General features: G+C 34.2%; 5 protein-coding genes across 11 annotated transcripts; 1 reads left to right on the forward strand and 4 right to left on the reverse strand.

The window, feature by feature from the left end:
• The first annotated feature begins 194 nt into the window (after window positions 1-194).
• Window positions 195-6,774, forward strand: LOC138933639 (zinc finger and BTB domain-containing protein 14). 5 transcript variants are annotated; one of them, XM_070296521.1, is made up of 7 exons: window positions 195-518; window positions 851-1,267; window positions 3,097-3,338; window positions 3,427-3,951; window positions 4,057-4,164; window positions 4,253-4,417; window positions 4,500-6,774. In XM_070296521.1, exons 3-7 carry the CDS (start codon window positions 3,102-3,104, stop codon window positions 4,884-4,886), a joined length of 1,422 nt encoding a protein of 473 aa, XP_070152622.1. In that variant the 5' UTR covers window positions 195-518; window positions 851-1,267; window positions 3,097-3,101; the 3' UTR covers window positions 4,887-6,774. The 5 variants fall into 5 exon arrangements, with proteins under 5 accessions (XP_070152622.1, XP_070152624.1, XP_070152623.1 ...); XM_070296523.1 differs by lacking the exon at window positions 851-1,267 and having other exon boundaries at window positions 499-518; XM_070296522.1 differs by lacking the exon at window positions 195-518 and having other exon boundaries at window positions 798-1,267.
• On the reverse strand, window positions 5,502-8,361 carry Pcna (Proliferating cell nuclear antigen). The gene is made up of 4 exons (XM_070296529.1): window positions 7,991-8,361; window positions 7,599-7,764; window positions 7,372-7,516; window positions 5,502-6,584 (listed from the first exon to the last, which is right to left on the reverse strand). The coding sequence occupies exons 1-4, from the start codon at window positions 8,209-8,211 to the stop codon at window positions 6,331-6,333; spliced, it is 786 nt and encodes a 261-aa protein (XP_070152630.1). The 5' UTR covers window positions 8,212-8,361; the 3' UTR covers window positions 5,502-6,330.
• A 423-nt stretch (window positions 8,362-8,784) lies between these two features.
• Pof (Painting of fourth) lies at window positions 8,785-12,477 on the reverse strand. Of its 3 annotated transcripts, none has more exons than XM_070295954.1 (6): window positions 12,309-12,477; window positions 10,928-11,590; window positions 10,360-10,865; window positions 9,751-10,234; window positions 9,239-9,607; window positions 8,785-9,116 (listed from the first exon to the last, which is right to left on the reverse strand). In XM_070295954.1, the coding sequence occupies exons 1-6, from the start codon at window positions 12,321-12,323 to the stop codon at window positions 9,051-9,053; spliced, it is 2,103 nt and encodes a 700-aa protein (XP_070152055.1). In that variant the 5' UTR covers window positions 12,324-12,477; the 3' UTR covers window positions 8,785-9,050. The 3 variants fall into 3 exon arrangements, with proteins under 3 accessions (XP_070152055.1, XP_070152054.1, XP_070152053.1); XM_070295953.1 differs by lacking the exon at window positions 12,309-12,477 and adding an exon at window positions 11,819-11,942 and having other exon boundaries at window positions 10,360-10,862; XM_070295952.1 differs by lacking the exon at window positions 12,309-12,477 and adding an exon at window positions 11,819-11,940.
• Window positions 12,478-13,343: 866 nt separating this feature from the next.
• Window positions 13,344-15,573, reverse strand: Yif1 (Yip1d-interacting factor 1). The gene is made up of 4 exons (XM_070295955.1): window positions 15,372-15,573; window positions 14,915-15,003; window positions 14,494-14,823; window positions 13,344-14,304 (listed from the first exon to the last, which is right to left on the reverse strand). Exons 1-4 carry the CDS (start codon window positions 15,400-15,402, stop codon window positions 13,774-13,776), a joined length of 981 nt encoding a protein of 326 aa, XP_070152056.1. The 5' UTR covers window positions 15,403-15,573; the 3' UTR covers window positions 13,344-13,773.
• Window positions 15,574-17,121: 1,548 nt separating this feature from the next.
• On the reverse strand, window positions 17,122-27,468 carry Crh-bp (corticotropin releasing hormone binding protein). The gene is made up of 7 exons (XM_070295789.1): window positions 27,182-27,468; window positions 23,261-23,351; window positions 20,821-20,981; window positions 19,377-19,596; window positions 18,166-18,344; window positions 18,000-18,099; window positions 17,122-17,811 (listed from the first exon to the last, which is right to left on the reverse strand). The coding sequence occupies exons 1-7, from the start codon at window positions 27,281-27,283 to the stop codon at window positions 17,678-17,680; spliced, it is 987 nt and encodes a 328-aa protein (XP_070151890.1). The 5' UTR covers window positions 27,284-27,468; the 3' UTR covers window positions 17,122-17,677.
• Between the last annotated feature and the right edge of the window lie 79 nt (window positions 27,469-27,547).

Raw genomic sequence — 27,547 nt, forward strand, 5'->3', positions numbered from 1 at the left:
CCTCGCACGATTTCGAGCTCGAGGAGATCGTAGCGTCGGAGAGCGAAGAGAAAATCATACAGATGCAACGCGAGACGGAGAATTCGACGACGCCGAAGCACGCGTCGTATCCTAACCGCCTCCACGTTGTAGCACCGGCAGGTAAAAAGGCGTCTCGATAAACGGGCGTCGCGAGATTGATTATTTAAACGGCAGGGAGGGTCGCGCGAGCGTGACTTATCGCCCCCGTTGCAAAATGGGTCGTCGACGCAATGCGGTACGTCGTCGCGCACGGCACACGCACGCACACATACACGTAGCACGTAGCGCTATATGTGCATGTGACCGAGGAAATCCTGAAAATCGAATAATCCTACTACCAGCGCCATCTTCGGGCACGAATGACATCTTCGATCGCGTCCAATTTCCACGAAGTTGTCGGAATGACAAAGCCCGAAAGGATCCATAGATCCCTCGGCGCGTCGTCGCGTGACATTAGAGTGACATAAGAGTGTAATTGTTGATTCCATCATAAACACGTAGGTACATTAAGGTTATTATTATGTATATAAAGTTAAGTAAAATCTGCAAAAAAAAAAAAAAAAAAAAATTCAAACTCGATTATGGTGGATATTGCCGGCATCATATTATTCAGCGATGTAAAAACGCACTCTTTGATAACTAAATTACGTTGCAACATTATCAATTTTGTAATGTGCTTTATTGCTTTTACCATATGTATATCAATGCGCGTGTAAATTTTGCATTAGAGCTTATTATAAGAATTATAAACTATTCGAAAAATCAATCAAAGGGACGCGACGAATATCATAATAAGAAAACGACTAATTTTCTTGATGAAATCTTCTAGACGTCCCGTGTACAAACTCACAAACGGAAGAAAGAAAGTGCCTTCCGATCCTTCGTGTGGACGGGATAGATCATCGAGCGGCAGGTGATCGATAGCTCGCGACATTTCGCCGCTCCGAAAATCCTCTACGTTCTCCTTCTACAGAAGAAGAACTTTCGAATAAGGAAATCGCCGGTCGACGTGGCGAGATATCAACAGGCATATCAAGAAGTCGGCGGACGCGATCGCATCGGATCGCAGCGTCCGCGAGGTCGGCCTCCCTCTCGACGCGACCCTCGACGGGTCTCTCGAGTTGAGTCGTATCTACGATCGAAGATACAGAGAACCGAAGCGGCGGCGACGGCGAGGGTCGCCTCGACGAAGGGGTAGGGTCGCGAGAAGGGAATCCCGACGGGTGTGGGGAGGATAGGAAGAGAGGTAGGGAACTGGTGGTTCGGGGGGAGGAGAGAGGAAATCGTCGGGAGGGTGCATGAATCGTCGTGGAGCGAGCGGGCGGATGGACGTACGGACGCAAACGCTGAAATCAGCTCGGGCGATCGATGCGATAAATGGATGCGTGCGATTGGTAGCCGGGAAAATCGATGATGAACAGGGGGGCATACTCTACCCTCTACCTCTACCTCTCTAGCTGGCGAAAGCCGGCGAGCCACGGCCGCGCCGTGCCGCACCGCACCGCACCGCACCGCACCGCACCGCACCGTACACGGCGCGCAGAGAGGATGGAGCAAAGACCGAAATATCGATTTTTAGGCCCCTACGCGGCGGTTCGTTCGATGCTCGTATCTGCCCCGTGCCCCGTCCTGTCCGCGCCAAGCGCCTTTCAAAACACCGACGTCGCGCGCGAGATACGCCGCGCTCGTGCACGCAGTGCTCGTCTTCGTCGACGTCCTGGTCCTACGTCTTGTTCATCGTCGCGTGTAAATCGCGCGTTCAAGTAGATCACGTCGGAGTGAATCCTGCGAATCATTACCAGTGTGCGCCGATGTTTTCAGGTAAATCGCGATTCAACGGCAAAAACGAGACGTCTGGCCAGAACAAGAGAGAGAGAAAGAGAGAGAGGGAAGAAGCGATCGAGGGCTCGTAACGACGCATTCTCTCGCGCTCTTCTCCCCGAGGATGATTCACGAGCGAGCGATAATATCAACGCGGTTCTTCCTCGGTGTCAAGACGCGCGACGGAGATTTTCCGGTGTAATCCGCATATATATATATACACGTACACGCGACGTAATAAACACGCGACCCCCGACCTCGGTATCGAGAGGGTGCGAATGAAGGGTGTCGTGTCGGATCGCCGGATTCGCGGTAAAGGATAGGGCGGTCAACCCCGATGCCTGCGCATCCTGATTGAGTTTGCAAATTCGATTAACGCGCGGCGAGGTATGGAGATCGGGGAATAATCTCGCGGCGGCGAAAGTGATATCGCGCGCGAGTTTATCACGTTGCGCGACTTATCGGCCTGCATTGATCTGTATACGGGCGGCGACGACGACGACGACGACGACGACGGGATCGTCGTGATCAAGGAGACAACTCGACAGTTCCGCTCGAGTCATGAGTGAAGGATTTAAACGATCTCACCACCTCGAATAATATTGTAGTCTTTCGCGAGAAAGTATTTGTCGTATCTCTTTGTATCGATTTTTCAAACGATTTGTACGATTTTGAAGTAGCACGAGTGTGCCGACGTCAAGTTTATGCGATTACTGCGATATAGTCGCAGTGGAAAGATAATGTGAAGATAGAAGCTGACAGGAAGTTTTTTATCTTCGTGGATCACGCGGTGAAGGATCATTCGCTAGATCGTGACGTGACGCTCTTCGCTTGCGAGATCGGACGTGAGGGATCATGGCGATGTAGCCTCTCTTTCTAAACTGCCTTTGCAGATAATCATCCGAAATTGTTTAATCGCGACGATAGATCGATATAGATAACAATACACAAGATGCTGACGAAAAACAGATTCCATGTGCTGCCATATCCTGCCAAATATATAATTTAATCGGTTTATCAATAAGAGATTACATCGCCACGCAACAGGCTCATCAACGCATTACAGTTCTCTGCAATTGTACATATATACGTCATTTCTTCGATTTTTTTTCTATATCAAAATTGTATCGATTAGATAAATTAATTGGAGGAATGTGCATTTAGCGCTAAATACGCGGTACCACAGAATGGCAATGTTATCTTTTTGTATTTTCACACCTATCTAATCCGAGATCGCGCTTTTGTCTAATGTAGAAAAGATGGCAATCGCCGCTTCAGAGAATTATCAGCTCAAGTGGCACAGCTATGGAGCGCATCTGCATAGCTCCGTCGCGACGCTGCTTCATTCGGAGTCCTTTGCGGATGTTCTGCTGGCCACGTCCTGCGGCCGACACGTGGCCGCTCATCGGTTCGTCCTCGCGGCCTGCTCGTCGTACCTAAGTCACATTTTCCAGACGTGTCACTTCGGCGCGAATACCAATGCTCCCATAATCGTGGTTGGTATAATGAAAATTTATCGGATCTTTTACCGCGTCATTTTTTTTATTCGTTACAGAATCGATGATATTATTCTGTGCTTTTCAGGTACTGCCTACAGAGATTGGATACCGTACGCTAAAAATCCTAATACAGTACATGTACAGCGGCGAAGCCACTGTGACGAATGATCAGCTGGAAGGAGTCTTGAAAGCTGGCGATATATTGCGTGTGCGTGGACTGTGGAGATCGAACACCGGTAGCAGCAAAAAGGAAAACATACAATCGAATAATCAGAAAATCGAACGCGACAAACGGGAACCGTCGCAGCTGACCGGGCAAATACAGAAGATCAAATTGGTACAACCAACCACCGAGAAAATAGTCGAGAACGCGCAACAGGCTACGGCATGCCAAAATAATGTACAACCCTCGAAGCCGGTCGAGAGGAAGAGCATAGAGAAGATCATCGAAGAAAAGACCAACGAATCCGACGCTAAAAAGGTTTTAGAGGAAAATAAAAATAATGAGCAAAATAAAAATAAGGAGAATCTCGAAACGAACAGCAAGAAGAAGAAGACCGTTAACAGCGACGTCGAATCGAACAAGTCGAAGAGCGAAGGTGGCGAAAACGTGAGACAGCGGGTTTTTTTTTTTTATAGCTTTAGTTGTAATAACGTAATAATAAAAGAGGCATTCATAGAAAATCTAACGTTCTTCTTATTTTTCCTTTTTTAGACGGAGCTAAATCTGGAACTGTTAGTGAAGGATGAGCCGATTGATTGGGAAGAGACGATCGATCCGTCGGAATCACTTACGATAGACCACGAGATCGATATCAAACCAGTGAGTTAAAATAAAACTACTAAACTACTTAATCTTTTTATAACGAAGAGAGGAGAAACAGTAACAATTCCTATTATTCCTTTCGCAGGAGATTGTGCATAGCGCGGACGAAGACGGAGATATGGAAGAAGAGGAATATACACCATTGACGTGCGACATGTGTAGTCAAACGTTTAACAGACCGTCAGATTGGGTGAGACATATAGAATTCACACACGCTGACATGACTGAAAATCGAAGAAAGAAACGAAAGGTATTTCGATTTCCTTAAGCGCGATGTGAATCGCGTAGATACAATAATATTACAGAAATTTTATGAAACGTGACGATTTCAGGACGACGTGAACGACGACAGCAAGGACTTTCCACCTCTGAAATGCGATCTATGCGGCAATATGTATTCTACGCCGCAGGAATGGGTACGTCACATACAGACGGAGCACACGGAGGAACAGCTGGCCTTGATGAACAATTCGGCGCCCCCTAAGCCGAAGAGGGTGCACAATCACCAAAAATTATGTAACATATGTCAAAAGGAATTCCCGAGCCATGCCTCGATGGTCATCCACCAGCGAACGCATACGGGCGAAAAGCCTTTCCTCTGTTCCTATTGCAAAAAAGGCTTCAATGTAAAGAGTAATCTATTGAGGCATTTAAGAACTTTGCATGACAAATATGTACATCCCAGCTTATACGGGAGTAATGGTAACACGAACGCTTAAAGGCCCTTTACATTCCTTTCCGAAACATATGCATATATATATATATATATATATTTTTGTTTTGCATGGCGTCTCAGTCGTGGAGAAACTATACAGCATCTTATCTATGTTCAATATTATGTCTACCTAGACTGAACGCGTATCTATATAACGTATAAAAGGATGCCAAATCGGAGCGTGATGTGACAAGGAACTAGTAGAGTCGAGATCTGTGTTGTAATCTCCACTGAAAAAGCATAACTGAGCGCATTTTAAAAATTCCCAATGCATATTGGAGAGAAATCTATAATACCATCTATTTTTTCTAAAAAGGGTAGAATTATCGCGTTCTTTATAATATAACAATCTTCTTTTTAATCATGTATAAAAAATATATAATAGAACTTCTCTCTCGTTAAATAATTTTTGATTGAGTTAAAATGTTAAACAAGAAAGCAATATCAGGGCTTTAATACCAAAGAGGCTGATTAATATTGCCAAAACTCTCATTTTGTTGTGTTTTTAACTGTTGCTCTTCTTTTCCTCTAATGTAGTGCATGCATAAAAAAGTTATTTATTTAAAAAGAAACTTTTTTTGTTTAAATACAAGGAGAATAAATGTGTGCTGAATGATTTTACTACTTATAAAGATCGAGGAGTGCTTGCGTGTAAAATAATTCTATAGTATAAATCGATATTTAACAATTAATCATTAATTTAATTATTTAGAGTAATTATACGAGAAATCCAAATTATGTAAGATTTAACTATACTTCTAGGCTATTCCATCCATGATAGCCCTTTTATTCCCTCAGCTCGTAAGTTAATTATGTATTTTTATATTAAAATAGCTTATACACACAAACGTATAAGAAATAAGATTAAGCAAAACTTGGAATTTCGATCTAGGCTAGGATATATAAGAATATAAAACATATAATATTTAAAATTTATCAAATTTTTTGGAGATATATTGAGTTCTTCTTACATATAAAAAGAAAAAAAAAAACAATGCGATATTATCAAAATACTGTCACAGTCTCTGAAACAGTAACAATGTGAATATTGATTAAGAAGATGACACCATTTTGCTATATTAATCATTATTGTGTCACTCTACTATGAATTTTAGTGTCAATTCTGCATTACGCTAGCACTGTGACAAGCCAAATAACTTTTAAATGTAAAATTCAAATAATATATTACCTTAAAAGTATTTCTAACTTTGCGTTACTTGTACCTTAATATTAATAATAGAATATTTAATTTTTTCTCCATTATTAAAATATATGTATAGTATTGTCCCTTTATTAGAATTAACGTGTCAAGCCGATTCATCTTTTTCTATTGAAATAAATATGATAAGTATGTAAGAAAATTACTAGGACATATTTTCCAAAGCAATAAGTAACTTAATACGGTACTGATAATTATAGTTCAATGTATACGAATTTTATTTCTTATTTTAATTTTCCTCCTCATCGTCGATCTTGGGCGCCAGGTAATACCTGATGTGTCCAATATCACCAATTTTATATTCGCATACTAAAGGCACATCATCAGACATAGACAGTTGAACTTGATTGCAAAGAGGACCAGCCTTCACAAAACTATTTAAATAACGACAAGAAAATGTTAACTTTACTGGTTCCTGCATGTTAACTATTACTGCTTCCTCTTCTTTATCAGCATCTGCAGTCTGTGCTAATTTGATATTGGCTGCAAAAAAAAAATAAGAAACATGTATAAGTTAGGTCATAATATAAATCAATTTAATAATGGTTTAAACTTAACTCTATTGTGAGAATATGACAGAAAACTATTCAAGAATAGAGAACTAACATTATTTTTTTATCAATAGTATCTTTCTCAACCAATCTCAACAGCTTTTATGAATCAAAGTTATGTTCACATGATAAAGTTCAGTTCAAACCATTAGAAATTTGAACTTTATTTATCATGATCTTTGTATCTTTTAGTTTAAAATATAAAAGAAATAAGACTATTTATGAGATGCAACATCTTCTGTGTCACAATTATAAACATTGTCAACAAAATTTTCAACTTTGATCTTGAGTATCTGTATAAATGTATCTACAAAACTTATTCTATACAGTTTCATTTTTTATATATATACACATATGCACAATATTTCGATAATCAAATATCTCTAATAAAAATATTTCTAATAAGAATAAAATGTAAATAAGTATAATTTTTGCTCTCAAACAAATAGAAAGATATGCATTTCAAATATGTTTTCAATCAACAATGTTACAAATTGAAATCAATTCCTGCAATCAACTTTAATCTGTCATGGAAAGTTTCAACATTAAGGAAAATATTGATAATACAATATATATATATATATATATATTCTCTCTCTCATCTTATTTTAATGATGTAAATACAACACAAATTGTATATATGATATATTGTATCATATGCTATATCATTATCTGCAGCACACATCTATTTCTAAAATGTATATATAAAAAATATTTACCTGAGCCATAGTCACCAGATGCGCTGAATTTTATACCTTCCTTGGTACAGGCAAAAGTTATAGATTCTCCAAATTGACTCAAATCTCTGCATATGCGAGTAAATTCTGCAGATGGCATTTTCACAACACACGAATAAGAGGTTTCCTAAAAAACAATTAAATAATAAAGTATTATGTATAGAGAAAACTATATATTTTTAATATCATCTTATTATTATATATCTCACAGGAATGCCAAGATGCTCCTGATCCATATTGATTAGCTTCATTTCATATTCGGCGAGCTTGTCTTTGTTCGGGGATTCAAATATAAAAACGATAGATTCGGGATTATCCCACGCCCTGAGGGTCACTGTATCTTCCACACCAGCGCATCGTAGGATCTTTGACATACTGAAAAAGCATTATTTTCTTTTTTTAACTGCACTTGTTCCGCAATCCTTTCTCTTTCTTTTGCCTCGAATCTGTTGTATATACGTATTTAGTTTATTTTAAAGTGTCTAAAATATAGAGAGACAACCAAAAGAAAGGAAAGTACTCAATTCTTAGTAATTCTATTTTTTTTCTTTAAGAAGATTCCCCAGATTATAACCTTAAAAATTGTCGAAATTTGACTCACCAATTGATGCTCATGCCCATCGACAAATTCCGATCGCAACGATACTTGTCGAAGCCATCGCTCCTGAGATTCAACGAGACCAGGGAAACATGAGCGTTGTCCATCGCCTGGAGCTGAATCCCCGAGTCTGAGCATTCGAACGTCGCTTCTGTTAAGAGATCCTTCACCGCGTCCAACACCTTCTTCAGGATCGCGCTCTGTACCAGACGTGCCTCAAACATACTGCTGTTTGTTTCTGCTTGATAGATTTCGTATACTTGAGCTTTGAGAAGAAAAATGTAGAAAAATCTTATGCGACACTTGTAAAATGAATCAACCAAAGCAACACAAAGCAACAGGCATTCTCACGGCTTTGGAAGATAATTACCCGCCTTTTCTAGTCAGTTAAAACGGAAATAGATGGCATCCTTGAATTACCAAAGATGTCCACATCCGGTATTCAAACGTCATCGCAATGCATACAATATATATCATATACAACAGAAGAAACAAGTTTTTCACATATTATGGTTATATATATATACATACAATATATATATATATATATATATATATATATATATGTACACAAAAAGAATCATTATTTGTAAAATATTAAATGCTATATTTCTGCAATTCGGCAAGCTCGTAGTTTTTTTAGTTATAATTGACATTGTATATTATTGACAATTATGGATACGTAGAAAATGCAGTATTGATGTATTTGTAGCTCTTTTTCGCTATTAATTTTTTCACTATTCACTAAATTGGGCTATTGAATACAATGACGTATAGATTAATTACTACAGAGAGAATACACAAAATAATAATTTTAATAATACAATAGCTTACATAATTTCGGACTTAAGCTTGAATATAGTTCATTGAAAATCATTGGAAAAAAATGATAATTACAAAATGCTTAAACACGACTCTGCAATTGCTTATACTACTGTATTTAAATACATGCAGTCTCATTTGTTTATATTACGTAACTACTGATATTTACATATTACATATGAAATTAATCTTCATAAAAATCGGGTCAGCATGATACACGAGCATTAAAACGATATATTATTCAATGCTCCAAAAAACCTATATCGCCTGTCACATTCTCCAGTTCGCTGAACATTTGATCGAGGTGCTGAAATAAGAGGTTAGGTATCAGGCATATCAAATTCTTGTGTTCTGAGCAAAGAATTATATTGACCAACTAATAAATTGATCTTAATATGTAAATTTCTAATTGATCATCCTTATACTTACATCGGTTGATTCATCTTCATCATCTTCATTATCTTGTAATGTTTCCAATGGCTTATTGCTGAACATTATATTTCCATCATCATCGATATCCTCGTCTTCAAAGTCTTCCTCATTATCATCCTCATCATCGTCAGTGTTATTCGGCTCCTCGTCGTCATTGTCATCGTCATCGTCATCATCCGATTGCATATTATACGACACGTATTGCATACTACAGTCCATTTCTTCATATTCTAGAGGTTCCTCTTTGATCTCACTAGCATCTTTGATTTCACCAAGCATCATTGTTTCTTCGACAGTTTCTGTCTCGGTTGGACTGCTCGGTGGTGGAGCTTCAGATGCTGAAGGTATTTGAAGAGGTTGCGACGTCTATACAAAGAAAATATTATTAATATATTAAATCATTTTTTATAAGAAAATAATATACGAATTGGTTTCATATTAATTGCAATATATATATATATATATATATATATAACACAATTTAATAACATTGATTTTATATCTATTACCCAGGGTTGCTGTTGTTGCTCTTGTGCTGTTTTAGCTGATGTAATAAAAGTCGGTAATACAGAGGAATGAGAGTTTGTGTTTTGTTCCTGAACTTGCAAGGTTGGTTTATTTTGTGCTTTATTGGAATTGTCTTGCAGTCGCGCTTCAACATTATTTGCATCTTGACTCGTAGATGATTTATCCGCGTGATTAATCTTATCATCTTTCTTCATTTGATTGACATTGTTTCCTTCATCCTTCAGCTTCTTGACATTAGGCTTCAATTCAACGTGATTTGCACTTTGTTCCTTTTTCACTTGCGCAGCATTACTTGATTCTTCTTTAACTTTCTTAACATTAGGCTTAGGTTCTCCAGGAAGACAAGCGTTACCTCGTTGCCGTCTAAATCTAACAATAATACTCCTTGTGTCCCACATCAAGTCATGCGCCTGTTTATAAGCTGCTATTGCTTCATCTACGCTATTATATCTTATAAAAGCATATCTGTAACAAGATACAAAAGTATTGTAAGCATAAAATCGTAAAAAATAATAATCCTATCATATCGACTATATTAATAAACAATATATATATTTATATATAATACAGAAATGTATTTCATAACTAACCGAGTATTCCTCATCTTCTGCGCATATCCTACATCTACTCGTGCTGTTGGAAATTTGCTTTTAACCTCGTTTACATTAACAGATTCGGGCAAATTTCCTATATATAAAGTATAAGGATCTATCTCTTCAGGCATCGGATTATCCTCGTCTCTTAACGACTTTCTCTCGACTTTCAGATTCCCTATACCAAATTGAATTTTCTCCAAATCTTTTATAGCTTCGTCGATATTCACATTCTCTGCCATCTGGATGAAACAGTATCTTGGCCCACTTGGACTTTGAAAATGTATGTTTTGTATACCAGGATGAAATAATCTAACAATGTCTTTATTTAAATCTGGATCAGGAAACTTAATTATTAAGCTCTGTGCATTAATTTTATTCTTCTTGTTATATTCGTTTTCAGTCTTCAAGGCTCTTTCCGCGTCCTCTCTGTTCCATGGTCTACTGGGATAACTTTGGGACATTGGTTTCCTTGGTTTATTCTTCTTTACTACAACTTCCTTCTGAAAAATTTTATCGTATTATCTTCAAAATTGATCTAGTACTTAAAGCATAATCACCGTACAGTTTTCGCATCTCGATCCTCTGTTTCTTCGCTATGTCTGTTGGTCACAATTCCTGGTGGAATAGGAGGTATAGGATGATTAGGTAGAGGTACAGTTATGTGGTTTATTATAGCGTCATTTGCTGTCGCGGTGTAATTATTTCTCTGCCATTCTAAGCCAAGACTACCTGTCAGTGTCGCGCCAAAGTATGCAGCCTGATCGAATTGACCCTGCGACTGTCCGAATCGCGCCAACCTTCTATTTTTACGATGAAAGTTATTCCTCTGAACATACATATTGCTTCTATTGTGAGTAAACCGTTCACGACGTACATAGTTACCTCTTAGAGGCATTTCTCTTTGAAAAGTATTAGTAATTTCACGCGGAGTTGGTGGTGGTAAAGGAGATGTTTGTGGTGTTATCCATTGCCATGGAGCATGTGGATGTGCCCATGCTTGAATGGGAGCCACTTGAGAAGGCACTGGTCCAAATACATGAGGCGGAGGTGGAACTCCGCTGGGTGGAGGTGGCATAGATGGTAAGGGCGGTTGTCCTGGTAAAGGTTGAGTGGAAGGAGAGGACGACGATGAAGAATAATTGGCATACGAGGAAGCATCGTATCCAAAATTTATAGACTCTTGTTTAACAAAGGTCTGTTTGGCTTCATTGTCTTTTTCTGATACCTGAAAGATTAGAAAGTCATGAATTAAAACAAAAAGAGAGACTTGCGAGATTTACAAATTATACACAAATATATACAATTGGGAAGCGATCGTTTTATCGCACGAATGATATCGGAGCGATCAAGTATGTAAACATTGTCAGCATTGCCAAGCTAACCTAAATGAATATCGTTAAAAAAAGAAAATAAAAATTCCAAGACATCAGACGACGGAGAGGACAGATATTACCGCGTGAAATAAGAGCTGACGCTTCATACTGCACATATACTCAATTCGAGATTCGCCCTTATAAGGTGATTGTATTTCCTATGTTACAATGTAAACACATAGCGTGAGTATGAGTACATACACATGTACATATAACGAATATATACACGGGAAAAAGAGAGACAGCCCAGGGATACCAACCTCCGCGCGACGACTTTTGCAAGAAATAAATAAACAAGAACGACCCTGACCCGACCTTGACGCGAAATAACGTTTATGCAATTCATTATATGCGAACGCATCGTGTCCCCCCGCGTCTGTCTCTCCCGCATTGAATATCCCCGCATTCCGCCGTTTTTTTTTCGCTCGAGCTACATATTGATCTGCAACATGTCACGCGAATACACGACGACTGACGTTACACACGCGGATGCAGACATAATGGTATATACGATGATAGACGATATATTATACTTGATTTCGCAACCATTGACACGCACAAAATACGTACTCTCTTCATTATCATTTTTTCACATCGCGAACCTTACGCGATCCCGTTGCATTGGCTGACTACGCGCGTATGATTTTCGCAACTTCGCGAGGAGTACACGAGTACACCTACACCCTACACCGTAGCGGTCGTGCGGATCTTACGCGCGCGATTGATCGAATTCAAATTCCCACTTCAATCACGATACATTTGCGCTCGCGTTTTCACATGTACTACGTACTACCATCTACCGCCATTGCCGATCAATAGCTCGAATCCCCATCGCGCGACTCTTGCACTCTCGCACTCTCGCAAATGCGAACGTGACAATAATAATAAAAAACGTGGAATTTGATTGTTTTTCGCTTGCGTATCTCCGTAGAAATATGTATATATGCCATTAAAGATCGGCAGAAGAGATGGTGGAGATCTCTCGCGGAACAGCCGTGAATTACGAATTCGCTTCTCCCGTATTACGGCCAAAAAATAAAGAGAATCATATTAAACCTGTGATATTTGTAATCAGTAGGATCATCCAGTCCTGTACAGAGCTTTTTTTTTTTTTGAAAAAAAGAATTAAAATAATATTTTATAAGTTGACAAAAAAGGTACTAAGTACAGCTCATGGCGGATTAGGTGCAATTGGCCATGAATGAACAGATTTACTAGATTTTGACGAATAAAATTGTAAATACTCTAGTGAATTTCCTCACTTTTGTCATTTTCACTTCGTTTCAAAAACCGTAATAAATCCCCAGAACTGCGATTGGCAATTTAAAGTTTAAATAAATATTTTTCATGTGCAAAAGATTCGAAAACAAATTGTATGTAAAATTAAATTAATTGATAAGAAATGGGATTTGATTTTACAACCTAAATAAAGCTCATTCGCATCGCAGAAGGTGAGAAAGTGGAACAACTGTCCATTTTCTTCCAAATTTATCCGAAGACAGTGCGAACGGTCGGATATCGAATAGAGCGTCAGCAGAGACAGAAAGAAAGAGAGATGATGAGAGTCCATCTCTCTATCGAAATATAATCAAAATGCAATTCAAATACAAATCGAATGAGAAAATTTATTTTCTAGGAACTTCTATTAATTCCAGAATATACATGTCCGAAAGAAAGTCGGGCGCATTCGAGACTTGAGCGTCTTATCTAGATATATTTGTGCATCACGAACATTAAGTAAAAAAATTAAAACTATAATTAATTAATTCCAATTACATAATACGATTTATTTTTTAATTTGACGCGTGTTTATCCATACATATCGAACGCTTACAGATATATCTTAATGCCAGATCTCTTTTTTTTTTCCCCATAATTTTTTAATAACATACATAGTGGTATACTATTTTCATACCGAATTTTATTACAAAAAATGTACAGATGTTGTTAGTAACCAAATAATAAATATACACTTTTTTCCTCCCCCTTACTGTATGTCTTATAAATTTCTCGCACATGCGCGTGTGCGTGCCATTTAAATTAAATGATATGACAGCCACCACATCAGAATAGGTTGTATACCAGCTAAGAATAGTATGAAATAAAGTCGCCTCTTATTTCCAGAGGCTGTATACGAATTATGGCCTTGCGGAATGACTCTTAACTTTAACGATCGCATCAGAAAGACAGCTAGAGAAATGCTAAAATATAGTAGCACCGCATAATAGCTAACCTTTCGAAATAACAATGATATCAATAAGGCTGCATTAATACCAACATATTTGTAACCGCAATACGCCAACAAGTCTAATGTTGTTAGACTCGTTTGAAGATTCATTACATACAAGCTTACAGTATGAACAAGCAATTCAATCAAACCCCAACCTAGAGCGGTGCTAGCCAAGATACCTAATTGCTCGTGACTGAAACGTTCGTGCATCCCCAAAACTAATCCCGCTGTAGCAACATATGTGAAAAACGCCATTGTAGGAATATACATATCTGGTGCGTTTTTCTCATATCGTGGTTGCAACGGTACGTCTTGCTCGTATTTCACAGACCAGTCCTATAAGAATTATTTAATTTGATTAACACAATTGGCACCTTGATGAGACACTTTTTGTTTTTATACCATGTAAATTTTACATAGATATATTTTTATATAAGATAGAAATAATAATAAAACTATTAAAATGTAATGTCTCTCAATTACAGTGTATTTGTCTCCTCCATAAGTATCCTAAAAAAAATTTACCTTATGTGTAAATGGGAAGAACAACAGCATTAACTTTGCGAAGACATAATCTGTGTTTACAGCAAAGTAATATTTCAATGCTGTAACTGGCACATATTTTTCAAAATGCTGTTTCCCAGTACCAACTAATGCATTTCCATATTGTACTGCCATGTCTGCAACCACTGGTTGAGCTAATAATTGCGTCGCGAATTGTGGACTTGCAAATTCCGCACCTTGAGTATTGTCAAGTGGATAATTTGACATTTGCGGATTAAATCCATATGGTGATAGTGCCTGTCCGGAAACATTAAAGCCATATTCTGGCATTGCACCATTATTCACAGGCACCTAAAATTAAAATCGCAACAAATTAATTGAAAATTTAATGTATGCTATATCAAATGTGAAATATAAATGACATGTATTTTATAAAATTTACCTGTTGGTTGTACATATATGGGCTCTGTGACATTGGAGGAGTTGGTGCAGGTAAACCAGCTGATGGATCTAATAATCTCTTTGGCTTTCCTGTCAAATGACAATTAATTTTTATATAAAACAAATATAAGGAAATAAAATTAGCTATTTTTGTAATCGTTATTATTTAAATAATAGTAATAGATATTACAATAAAATGTAACTATATATATATATATATATTCTATTGTTAATATTATTTATGAAAAAGTATATACTCCATATAATCAAGTTTTTCCATTATATTCGTATAAGGTATATGAGGTAAGAATTTTAAGATAAAAACGTATATGGTATAACGAGAAGTATAATAGAACAAAATTGAAAATTATATATCGGTAAGTATAAATATCTTGTACTAAAAACAAAAATATAAATTTAACTTAAGTTTACATCTGTCATTCGTAGGTTACACTCACCTCGACGTGCGTTCGAATGATTGTAATTCATGTTTCAATAGCTTTTCAACAATTTTTCAACAGTTATTCACTCAGCAAGATAAGATATACTCCGCTCGCACCTACTCGATTCTTTCATAAGAATGAAAAAGATTAAGAACAATTTATATTACAAATATATTGCCATATTCTGCTCTTTGTCCGTCATTATGGAATATTCGTAGACTGACATTTATGGCTGCGATCAAGAAGACGGTAGAAATGCTTCGAAACGTTTGTTTGACCAATCAGGACACAAAGAATAAAGATTTCTTTATTCTCATTGGTTAATGCAATGCCTCGAAGCATTTCTAGCGTCTTCCCGATCGCAGCCTATATCGTATGATGAGTATGACGTCCATTGGCTATTGAATAGAGAATTTCTAGAATATTTCAAAAGTTTCTTGAAATACTAGCCAATCAGCCAATATCCGACAACTTGTTATATGACAAATAATATCTAATATCCAATAGGAAGATTTATTTCCTAGGGACAAAAATATTCGTAACTAGAGAGAGTGTCTAATTGCTGGAACCTAGCTTTCGATCACGTAACTTTTTGCCTAAGGCAGAAACATGAAAAATTTGACCACATTGAAATTAATGGCAAAATTTTCTCTAAATAAATTAGATATTTTTTATTTAAAGATATAAGTTATGATTTGGATAAATTATATTATACTTTTTACTTCCTCATAGAGGATGAAACTTTATTTTCGTGACAAAATTTTTTTCCAGTTTTCTAATGGCAATGTATTAAAAATGTTCTCTAAAACGTCGAAAAATTACATTTTTTTTAAATGTCCGTATGTATATACGGAATATATATTGTACAACCTCTAACATTCGTAATTTTTGAGATATCGCTAAATTTTTTAAAAATGAATATAGAATATCATTAAAGGATATGGTTTGAATTTTTTGAGAAAGCACGCTGTAACTTTCGCAGATTTTAAGATATCTTCCTCTATGAGAAAGCCAAAATTGAAAAATCCGCTTGCTTTTAAGGAGCTTAAGTTTTATGAGCGAAATAAAATGATGAGCGATATGCAAGTTTTTAATATGCATAATTTTCATCTTGTTTTTCTATTTTATTCGGATTAGAATTATTTAATGATTGGCAAAAGTAACTTTATCGATTAACACAAATTTATTTTTTTCGATGGTGAAAGCCGCTATTGTACATAATTTTTTAATTAAGAACAATAATATCTATATATTATATAAATAATATACACGTTTATTTTCGCTATTTATTATAACTTAAATAGATACGAACACATACATATTATAAGTTATTTACCGTTATATATTCGTATAGGATTCGACACAATTTATTCAACACAAATATTTATTTTAGCTATAATGCAGTTATAATTTTAATATTATAATATTAAAGTAAAATATTACAATGTATATTATAAAATCAATAAAAGGCTATTTTTCACAAACATTTGATATTTAATATCATAAATGGAATATTTTTAATATAGCACCAAAGTTATATGTGCGAAAATTATATGTATATAATATTTAATATGATATTATTATATTATTTATAAGAAAGTATGATAAAGGGAAAACTATAATTAATAAAATAAAATAGGATGAGAAAAGAAAGATATAGCGATACGATAAATATTATATTGGAAATTGAGTACTTTTTTAATGATATAAAATATTCAATAAATTATTTCAATTATTTTTGATAAAAATAATAATTATTGAGCAATATTTAAAAAGTCTTTAGTATTTTTATTTAGATAATGTATATTAAGAATGGATTACTTTTATCATCAAAAATTATTCCGATATCACACCTATCGCAATTAATGCAGTACCATTACGAAAACGTTTTAAATAAATGTTTACTCTGCACTTATCATATATCTTTCACTTTCCTATTAAAAGCATCGCTTGAGTCAAAAATTATCCGAGAAATTATCCGATAAATCTTTTTACTTTTACAACTGTATAGATGAAGTTTATGAAGCTCGTTTATAAAGTAGGTAAAATTGTTCGGTAGAAGGATACAAAAAATACTAATTAGAATAATCAGTCTTAGATAGAACTCTCGTCTCCTCTCACTCGTACGTATGCGACATCCCCATTTAACATGTAACACAAATATACAATCAGTATAAGCTAAATTACAATGACGGGGTACTTTTTATGCAACAATCCCTTCCGATGTTAGTATTGTGCTTGTTCGTTCAAAGATAAAAACGTCAAGAATAGATACATAGCAAATGCGGCGGAACGAGATGAAGTTATACGATGCGGTCGTTTTAAAGATCAGAAGCGGCTTCCAGCATATCGTTGTTTATCATTGATTTTATTGCCACTGTCACCGAATTATCGCAGTAACCGCTCGATATTAATCGTACGACTGTCACATCGTACGGCACAGGCTCTTTAATATCTGAAAAAAAAAAAAAAAATGATAAAATACTTTATAAAATACTTAAATACTTAATTATTAATGTAATATATTCTCAATAATAAATATTAACAAATCGCAAAAATGACAATGAAAATTTATGAACTTGATATCGGTTCTTTTCCAGGATGCTTTCAATTACGATTCCACGAGTGAGAAATGTTTCTTACTCGGTTTGGAATCGATGCCGCAGATGGAGTCGATTACGTCGAGCTTTGTTGTGTCCAAGTCATGGCTGCCTCCGATCTGCACTTGGTCCTGCGGAATGCACTGAAAATAAATAAAAATTAGTATTACAATGCAATGTATTATATATCGAAAAGGAGAACGACGTACTTTGCGCAGAGTGCCGGTTTCGGTCATACGAGCGACGCCGTGCAAGCTGGTGCCGCCGACCTCGAGCGCAATCACTTGAACGGTACCGGGATACACCGCTATTAGGGTGCAGTTGATCCGTCTGCCGTAATTGCGGAGCGTGAATGGATCCGTCATACTCACCGATAGGACATTGCAAGCTGAAGAAAAAAAAAAAAAAAAAAAAAAAATAAAAATAAGAGACGTGAAAATGTGAAATTCGGCTCGCTTTAGTGCTGGAGTTAGCTTGGGTTTGTTTCATTTACCGGACCGAGGCGAGCGTAATATTCTCGTCTCTGTCAGTGTATCAGTCATTTCAAGTCACTTGTCTCTTCACCCGAATATTTGCTCGTGGAAAGAAATTTGATCGTAGCAAGATAGAGCTTATTGTACCGGCATTTTTCTCTGTGTGTACCATTTCTTGTTTCTACTTATTTAAAAAGGGAAGACACCCTACTATTTTATTCTTCCCACCCTCACTATTTATATTTTTGTTCTGACATAATTTATAGATCTTTCTCTAGTTTATTGTATTACCGTAGATTAGATGATTCCTCACTGAAGTCTGATCTGTAGAATTGATTCTAGCTACGTTGAGGTGTTATTCGATTAAAACGGCGTGAAGCTTGAATAATCGAATTATAGGGCTAAAACGTTGCCACGATGTGGCCACGCATTTGCAATGTTAATGTATTATAGCCACTTCACGTTATTATTTAGAACAGGTAGCATCGATTTTCCGACATTCATTACTTCGACTTGAAATGTTGCGTTCAAATATTTTATTAATTAAATTATTTAGAAATAGATTATGTTAGTAAAGATAGAATTAGATAATAATCATAAATTTAAAAAAATAATATGCAAATATGTGTTGATTTTCTTAATTTTATTTAAATTCCGTAAATAAAATGCCGTTTTACACTTCCATATTATGTATACTTTTTAAAAATTATTATTAAAATAATTATAATTAATTCGAATATCGAATAAAATGCAAATATAAGAGCATATTGTTTGATTTCGTGAATTCCTGAAAATATTTACATTCCTCTCATATTTTTCCATGCTCTTTTTAAAAATGTAAAATTATATCCGTACACGAGCGAGATGTATATCTCCCTAACATTTTACCGGATTGCGAGATTCTTCAAAATTTAGGCTAGTGTCATAATTAATTAAATTATACTCACGTCTCAGATTTTTTGGGTATCTCGCGGATACGACGAAGCCTCTCCCATGTAGAGGTACTCTATATTGGATGAGCACAGCGTTCTGTGAACTCGTAAAGATCTTCTTACCGCGATACCATCTGCTCTTACCGCAGAACTCTGTCAATCTTTCCTTTATTGGTAACGGATGGTCGCCCTCGTTTGGAAATAATTCGCCGTTTAATTCCCAGCCGTCGACTACCTGCCAATTAATTAATGAAAAATTGAATCGCTTCATAAAATTTGCGAATTTATTTAAAATTGTTATTGTGATCGTATAAAGTAAATGCGCATTCTTTGGATTATCAAGTTGTATTTAACGTGTCTTACGATATCTGTAAGTATGTAAATTCATTTCCCACATATTTATGATTATAATAAATTTATAAGAAAGATGTTATAGCAGAGAAAGAGAGAGAGAGAGAGAGAGAGAGAGAGAGAGAGAGAGAGAGAGTACATTATATAAATTTAATAAATAATTGAAAAGTTGCAAAATGTAACGAAAAATAAAAAAGAATCGAAATTCGGAGTATGTAATTGCAATTATGCAGAGAAATTACATCTTGCAAAGACGCGTCGAGCAAAACTTCATTCTTCGTGCTGTTAGACACTTGTTGTCTGTAACATTGACTTCTGCGCGACACATGACGCACCGCGTCTGTCGTGGAAATTACACAAGTTTACCCTACAGGAGTTTTCCATTAATAGCGACAAGAGGGAACAAGCGTGAATCGGGGAGGGAAAACTTCGCGATTCGATTTTTGCGTAAAATTGGCACATGCGCTGCGACAATTCGTTTACGGTGTCGTTGTTCCATGTATAGATAGCTTTCAAGGGTTTCGCTTATTGTCACTATATGAATAGGAACAAACTAGTAGCAAAATCTACAAGTTCTTCTTTTTTATATATTATTTGTATATTCTTTATATATTATATATATTTTTTTTTTATATATTATTTGTATATTCTTTTTTGTATATTCTTTTCCATTTCATCTCCTTCAAGAAAATTCAAGACTTTTGTTCGCAAGGATTTTATAACTTTCTTAAATTTATAATCTAGTGACTCTGACAGAAATATATAGAGAGAAAAATATTAGATTAGATATATCATGCGTTTTACTTTTTTCATTAACATTTTATATAAATTTTTTCCTTACATATAACAATTCGTCTAAGTAATAAATTTGGATATATTATATTTATTACATTTATTGGCTTTGAAATAATCCTAAAATGGATATGTTATTCTCGAATAAATCGTGTCTATAACGAAAAGACAATAGCTTTTTGTTCAATGATTCTTATTTTCGATACCTTAGAAATCGATTTAATTTACTGTATCGTTATATTATCTCTTCGGTTCGAAGTAAAATATTTGCGGGCCTGAAAAGTGACGCTTAATAGTAACTGATGATATTACATACCGCCAAGAGCCCATGATGATCGCAGGGAATGTCGAAGCTGTCGAAATGTATCTCTATTGTGCGATCTGGATCAGTTAAAAAATATATTCCACAAACGTCGTCACTGTCGGATGGCGATATGTAGGAGAACGGTCCACTTTCCGAAGTAACAAACATGCAGTCTGTAACAGAACACCAATAATTAAATTCTAATTATCGACTCATACAAGCGTTTTATAATACAAGTGTACTTAAATACAAGTGTTTTCCAATACATTTGTCAATGCATTTACTATAAACTGTATTACGATGCAAAATTATTTTTACTGTAAGATATTACAGTAAAAATAATTTTTAATTGAAATAGCGGAATCTTCAAGGTCTGTAACATTTTTAAAACTTTCACAATAATATTTTATAGCTAAGAATGAGAAAAACATTTTTTTTTCGGCATAAAACAATTTTTTACATATATAATTATATATGTATAATACGCGTTGATAAATTTCTTATTACAGTTATACATTTTTTGTGTGTTGATACATACTGATGTTATATTTTAGGATTTACGGATAAAGAGGTGATAAATATTTGCGGATTAAGCGATATGATTAAAGAACATCAATGAGAAAACGTAGAAGATATAATGGTGTTCAGCTTCATAAAAGATTATTATGTATCTAAACGCTAAACACATAAGAAGGAGTTATTAAATTTGCAGAATAAAATTAAATTTTAATTTTGACTTAGATTAAATACAATTTTAACTTTTGTTATTTTTGCAATTGTATTGTGATCTTAATCGTAGATTTTAATGCAATTCGGAATGATCGCATGTGATTATCGGGTAATACATAATGCATGGAAAAATATACTAGTCCGGCCACTGTTGCGGAAACTACGCCATCCATCCATTAACGCGGTCCACAATTTGTGTAGTAACGCAGTTACCGTATCAAACGGTTCAATAGCGAGGCTTACAAGCGTGTGATGTGCTTCCGTTGTAACCAAAATACTTGGTTTATGTATAGAATTATTTTTACGCGTCTTACGACGGATTAACATGATTCTAAGTAGCTCATCATAAATGAGAATCGAAAAAAATTTATATAAAATACACCGAATCCCAATCAAGAAATATTTTAAGAATATATATATATATATATATATATATATATATATATATACATTGTATATGGATTACGAATTATGCGATTATGTCGAAATTTTCAATGGAGAGTTTAAGTTAAATAATAAAATATAAATTTTAATTATATAACGAAAAGATTGCAGTAATATCTAAAATCTATATATTTTTTAATTTTATAAGAGAGATTTATAATAAAATACTTCTCCCTCTTCTCTCATACTATAGAATGTATAATCTAATATATCTCTCTATATAATATATCTCTCTGTTTGAAGTGAAGCAAATTGATTCAGATTTGATTAATAATTATGTTAATTTCAGGTTTAATAATTTAATGAACAATAAGCATAAATTAATATGTAAGTGCGTATGCGTCATCAATTTATATAATGTAAATATAGAATATATTAATTAGAAGATTGTTTATCATTAATTAATCATGGTTGATATTTCGTTGAAATTCGAAATATTCTCAGTAATTGTAATTTCTTAAGAAATACACAAATGAAATATGTAAGCTCTGAATTAATAAGATAATAAAAGAAATTTTTGATTGCATTTACAGGATTCTTTTTAATGCAATTATTTTTTATATAAATCGCAGAAAAATTCTAGTCATTATTCTACGAATTATTTTTCGATCAAGTGTGTCTAGAATCATATTAAAATATTTTTATAAAAAACTCCGCGAGCTTTCAACCGCAACCTATTACTTGCACATTATTAATCGCGAAAAATAATGAAACAAAAATAGAAAATGTAGTTACTTTTTTATACAAGCGTAAATTGCGATATGTATCGTAATTTATAAGCTATCGTAGTAATTATAGCTAATCTATAAGCTATCGTCAAACAAAGGAACACAGCTTTGCGTAAGCTCTCGAAATGTATATCGAGCAAATCTTTCCGAGCCCAGATTATCCCGTTGGCGAATGCATTATCACTAGTTTCAATTATACGAGCAAACGCTACAGTGTTCGTCAAACATCGATACTACTAATATAATAGAAAAAAAAAAATATCGATCGCATATTTGTTTAAACGTGGAAGCAAACATTTATACCAAAAAAAACGCGCGATATAACGATAAGATTATAATATAAAGATCATTTAGCATTAAATTCTAAATTGATTTTAAATAATTATTCTGACAAAAAATTTTACTTCTCTCTAAATTTTCATAGTCTGTGCCTTAACAATTCAAATATAATAAGATACAATTGAAATAACAAGTTATTTAAAATATTGTCTTCTTGCATTTATACACATTACAAACAATGCATGTTAATTACTATTACATTATTCTCTTACCTGTAATCGGTTGATAATGTTCGCGGGATATTCCGAATAAAGTCTTCGCTCCCGTTTCATAAGCCAAGATATTGGCAGCTTCATTTATTAACTGAAAAAAGCATGGTTACAACAAAAACGACGTTAGATTACACAAGAACAGGCACATGACATGTTAATCGAGTTATAATTAATTTAATAATATTTCTGTCTAATAGTAAATTCCACGTATAACGTCAAATAATGCCAAACAAATTGGAGATTGAATTTTTCGATGAAAAATGGATTATCATTTGTATTCCGTTTTATTTGTGCATGTAAACGATTATTAAGAATTTTAATGTATACATTCGTAGAATTTCTGATTTATTACGTGACATGTATGCAAGAAAAATAGATCTCAGGATGAGATAAAATAGACTTTGATGTATAAATTTATAATGTGCCGTCGTATTATATGCATCGAAAGAAAAAATGAAAGGTGACGCGGACAAAATGTCGCTAAAATAATGAATAGTTGCAGAAAGAGAAATGAGACAAAATGTTCGAGTAATGAGGCGACGATATTATTTTAACACGATCGTGATTCCTTATATAGAATATCTCTCTTAAAAAATATATATCATATAATTCTATCTTTTCTATATAAGCAATTTCAATTACATTTTAGATTCATTTTATCTTAATTGCTTTGTTCACGGATGGTATGTAAATGGAAGACTTATTATGTGTATCGAACAAACTTGGTATTTTCCTTTCGATATTTTGATATACAATAAGTTTTGCGTAATATAATAGGTTGAAGTTTGCAAAGACCAATTTATATGCGCTTTCCTTTCGCATTTTTTGCTTCTTCTTCGCGCAAAGCATTCAAACAAGTTTGTATACGTTCATCATGCAATTAATCGTTTCTTATCATCTACGAGAAAACATTGCATTTTTTGGACAAATACTATTTACCAGATAACGTTTATTTGATTATTTCTATTACAGTCAAACATATTCTGTTATTACTGACAACACAAATATATCAAATTTTTTGACCATATATATATAATCCAATATTTGCTTTAAATGGCAAATAAAATTCTATTCTGTTAAATGCACAAAGCACGTGCAGATGAAATCTTCAAAGCAAGCTAGACATCATATATATTTTGTTTTATTTATTTTATTTTATTCGCAGAGAATTTCTCTTGTTTTTATTCAATTCATAAAACGTTACACAATAAATATAAATTAATATAAATTAATATAAATATAAAAATTGTGTTATTTAATTATAATTTTACATTCGCCACATAATTTCTCTAACTTGCTTAGCAAATATAACAGCGGGAATGGCGAATTATTCCGCAAGTGTCTCAAAAGGTATCTCGGTACCAAATTATCAAGGAATCTCTCCGTCGACGAGAGAGAAACAGCATTACTAATAAAACATCCCGTACAACGCTTTAAATCCATCATTTTGTCGCGCTGGTACAAAAATCGCTCAAATTACACTCCCCGCAACAAACACGCATACTAGCCTGCTGTATGCGCGCGAGATAATATCCGCGTTATTTCAATTAACATTATTTCTCGACTGTCACCGCGGATACGAAGCCGCTATACGGAAAACCATATTCCCCCGCCTGCCAGATATAAACCTGTCTCAAAAATAATTGGCGAGGGATCGGGTCTGAACGATGGCCTCGGCGCACAATTGCATATGGCAATTTGCACTCGCCGATCGCAGTACGCAAAGTAATTATCGCTAATATGGGCATGGCAAGATCGCTTCGCTATAATATAATGTAGAATACATCGAAGTTTCTAGCTTTTGGAGAGATACGTAAAGATGAAGAAAAAAATTGATATCACAATAAAGATACAATGTCGTATATATCAAGAATAGGCACATGATTTCATTGCTGCATCTCTAGCTAATATTAGTAAGCACAATTTTATAATAATGTTTAAATAAATTTAATAAAAATTGAATAATTTTAATTTAATTTAACAAAGATTAATATAGATTAAAGAATTCTTTTGTCTTTTTGTACGCACACACACATACAGACTTTGTCTTCAATAAAAATTATAAAAAAATAAGGGAGAGAGATTTTTATATACATTCTCTCATATATATGTTTTTCTCTTTCAGTTTATTATAAGACATTATAAGAAACTCAACTTTTCTCTCTAAAAATGACTTAATGCTGTTTATTTATTTCTATCTCTTTGTAAAATGCTAAAAAGAAGGCAAAAGAAGATAATTTACCTTAACTAACTAAAAGTGGCTGGTGACTTGTTTAAAGATGAAGAACCAAAACTCGTTAAAAGTTGGCAAATGATATCACTTGTAGTAGAATTTAAAAGTTGTTAAAGCTTTCGCAGCTTTCGAAACTCTTTTCTTCTGTTCTTTAGTTTTTTATGTAACACACTTTACGTCACATTTATTTTTAATTTAACTTAATCTTTAAATTTCACAGAAAAGAGTGACATATAATTATTTCTTTTCAATTATTGTATTATTATATTACTAAATCTTTTATATTTATACATATATTAAAATTTATTCTATATATACAATTATATTTTAGTATTCTTTTTTTTATCGTTATTGAAATGTAATATATTGCTTTATATATACCATATTCATTTCTATAAATATTTTATTGTCTTATTGAATAATTATGATATAATTATGCCGGATATATTTCCACAAAACTTTCTACTTTTATAAATACATTGATTAAACTTCAACAAAGAAATGTAGCAAAAGAAGCTGATTAGATAATTAATTTTCTTAGAGCAAGAAAGGAGAGAAGAGCTTCTCTTATTGGGTGCGAAAGGAAGCTACGATAATTCTGTCATATGACGGTCTGCTGTAAGGGCAATTTTATCTTCATTGAGTTTGTTACGTTAAAATGATTCTTAAATGAATTGCAGCTACTTTTAATAAAAGGAAAATGACAAAAAAAAGCTGAAAGTATGATTGACAGTGCTAAAAAGATAAAGAAACTCTTAATTTTATCGATGAAGTGAGGCTCAATAGAAAAAATTAAGATTAAAAACTTTTATTTTATAAATTTCAAAACCATTGTTTACATAAAAAATACATTTTACTTTTTTAAAAGAGATATACGATTGCACATTAAATATTGAGTAAAAGATATTGCAATAAATCGCAATAATTTATTTTAAAATTTTTCCTACAAAAAATTGATTAAAGAATCTGTAATTAAAATTATGCTCGGAGATTATGAAAGAGAGAGAGAGAGAGAGAGAGAGAGAGAGAGAGAGAGAGAGAGAGAGAGAGGGAAACGGAGACATTTCACATATTAAAATAATTCTTCTTCGAGTAAACTTTTTATCATAAGAATAATTATTTGTATATGATTTTAGTATAGCGATATTTTTTTCATTATAATTACTATTCCTTAATAAGTTCTTATAACATACATTAAAGAAATGCATACATTTTTAATGATTTTAAGATAATGACAATTTTCTCATTAATAGAAATATTACAGTATCCTATATTTATTTACAGTGATAGAGTTTTGGAAATATATCTCGTATATTCCGTTCTCCGAGTCATCTTTATTAATTATCCAGAAATTAGCTCGAATGAGAGAGGAATGTAAGGAAAACTTTGAAATATGGTGGTAATCTCTCAAAATGTGTACCATGAAGATATTGAAAAATATTGCAGTGTTTCTTTATCCCAGTATTATGATTAAACTCATGGATTTTTCTACATTCAAATTTTATTTTTTACTTTTATTTTTGAAAAAAAAAAATTTATTCCTTCAAATTATATTATTATCGTGTGTGTGTTTGACATATTATAAAATGCAAGGTTTTAAATTCTACACAAAGTTCTTTTTCTCTCAAAATAATACTATATATCAATTTAAATCTAGAAAAATATATATTCGAGAAATACATATTTACCTGTTGCTGATGATGATCGTTGCCAATCGCTGCTCTCGCAACGTGAAACGCGTCGGCGACGATGACCAAGAGGATTGACGCTGAAATCGACTTGGAGAACATCTCTCACCGGTCAGGAAGAAACGAAATCGGCAAGAAGAATGACACGTGAATAAAGAACTAAACTTTTCTCTTTCTCTCTCCCTCTACCTCGCGGCTAGATCAGCCTCCCTCTGCCTTTTCAATCGCTACCGAGAGATCGGAGAGCGCAAGATCGTGGGGTTGGACCGAGCGCGGCAGGTGTTCTGATGGCGTCGCGACGCACAACGTCCCTCTTATAGCCGCCTCGTTCACAGCCTCCTCCAGCTTCGTCCTGCTTCGGCTGCG

Source organism: Polyergus mexicanus, unplaced genomic scaffold, assembly GCF_030449975.1.
Source record: "Polyergus mexicanus isolate NDT 795.1 unplaced genomic scaffold, iyPolMexi1.0 SCAF_5, whole genome shotgun sequence".
Taxonomy (NCBI): domain Eukaryota; kingdom Metazoa; phylum Arthropoda; class Insecta; order Hymenoptera; family Formicidae; genus Polyergus; species Polyergus mexicanus.

What these genes read in the sequence shown, in the direction of transcription:
- Crh-bp (XM_070295789.1), bottom strand. Translation starts at nt 27,283, where the DNA reads ATGTTCTCCAAGTCGATTTCAGCGTCAATCCTCTTGGTCATCGTCGCC. An exon ending in ACATTATCAACCGATTACAG is followed by an intron (nt 20,982 to 23,260) that starts GTAAGAGAATAA and finishes GTTCTGTTACAG; the next exon opens with ACTGCATGTTTGTTACTTCG. An exon ending in CGGCATCGATTCCAAACCGA is followed by an intron (nt 17,812 to 17,999) that starts GTAAGAAACATT and finishes TTTTTTTTTCAG; the next exon opens with ATATTAAAGAGCCTGTGCCG.
- LOC138933639 (XM_070296519.1), top strand. An exon ending in CCAATGCTCCCATAATCGTG is followed by an intron (nt 3,339 to 3,426) that starts GTTGGTATAATG and finishes TGTGCTTTTCAG; the next exon opens with GTACTGCCTACAGAGATTGG. An exon ending in AGAGCGAAGGTGGCGAAAAC is followed by an intron (nt 3,952 to 4,056) that starts GTGAGACAGCGG and finishes TTCCTTTTTTAG; the next exon opens with ACGGAGCTAAATCTGGAACT.
- Pcna (XM_070296529.1), bottom strand. Translation starts at nt 8,211, where the DNA reads ATGTTTGAGGCACGTCTGGTACAGAGCGCGATCCTGAAGAAGGTGTTG. An exon ending in ATGGGCATGAGCATCAATTG is followed by an intron (nt 7,765 to 7,990) that starts GTGAGTCAAATT and finishes ATGCTTTTTCAG; the next exon opens with TATGTCAAAGATCCTACGAT. An exon ending in AGGAGCATCTTGGCATTCCT is followed by an intron (nt 7,517 to 7,598) that starts GTGAGATATATA and finishes ATTGTTTTTTAG; the next exon opens with GAAACCTCTTATTCGTGTGT.
- Pof (XM_070295952.1), bottom strand. Translation starts at nt 11,854, where the DNA reads ATGTGCAGTATGAAGCGTCAGCTCTTATTTCACGCG. An exon ending in CAGAAGATGAGGAATACTCG is followed by an intron (nt 10,235 to 10,359) that starts GTTAGTTATGAA and finishes ATCTTGTTACAG; the next exon opens with ATATGCTTTTATAAGATATA. An exon ending in ATGAAGATGAATCAACCGAT is followed by an intron (nt 9,117 to 9,238) that starts GTAAGTATAAGG and finishes CTCTTATTTCAG; the next exon opens with CACCTCGATCAAATGTTCAG.
- Yif1 (XM_070295955.1), bottom strand. Translation starts at nt 15,402, where the DNA reads ATGAATTACAATCATTCGAACGCACGTCGAG. An exon ending in TCATTCGAACGCACGTCGAG is followed by an intron (nt 15,004 to 15,371) that starts GTGAGTGTAACC and finishes GTCATTTGACAG; the next exon opens with GAAAGCCAAAGAGATTATTA. An exon ending in CATATATGTACAACCAACAG is followed by an intron (nt 14,824 to 14,914) that starts GTAAATTTTATA and finishes TTTTAATTTTAG; the next exon opens with GTGCCTGTGAATAATGGTGC.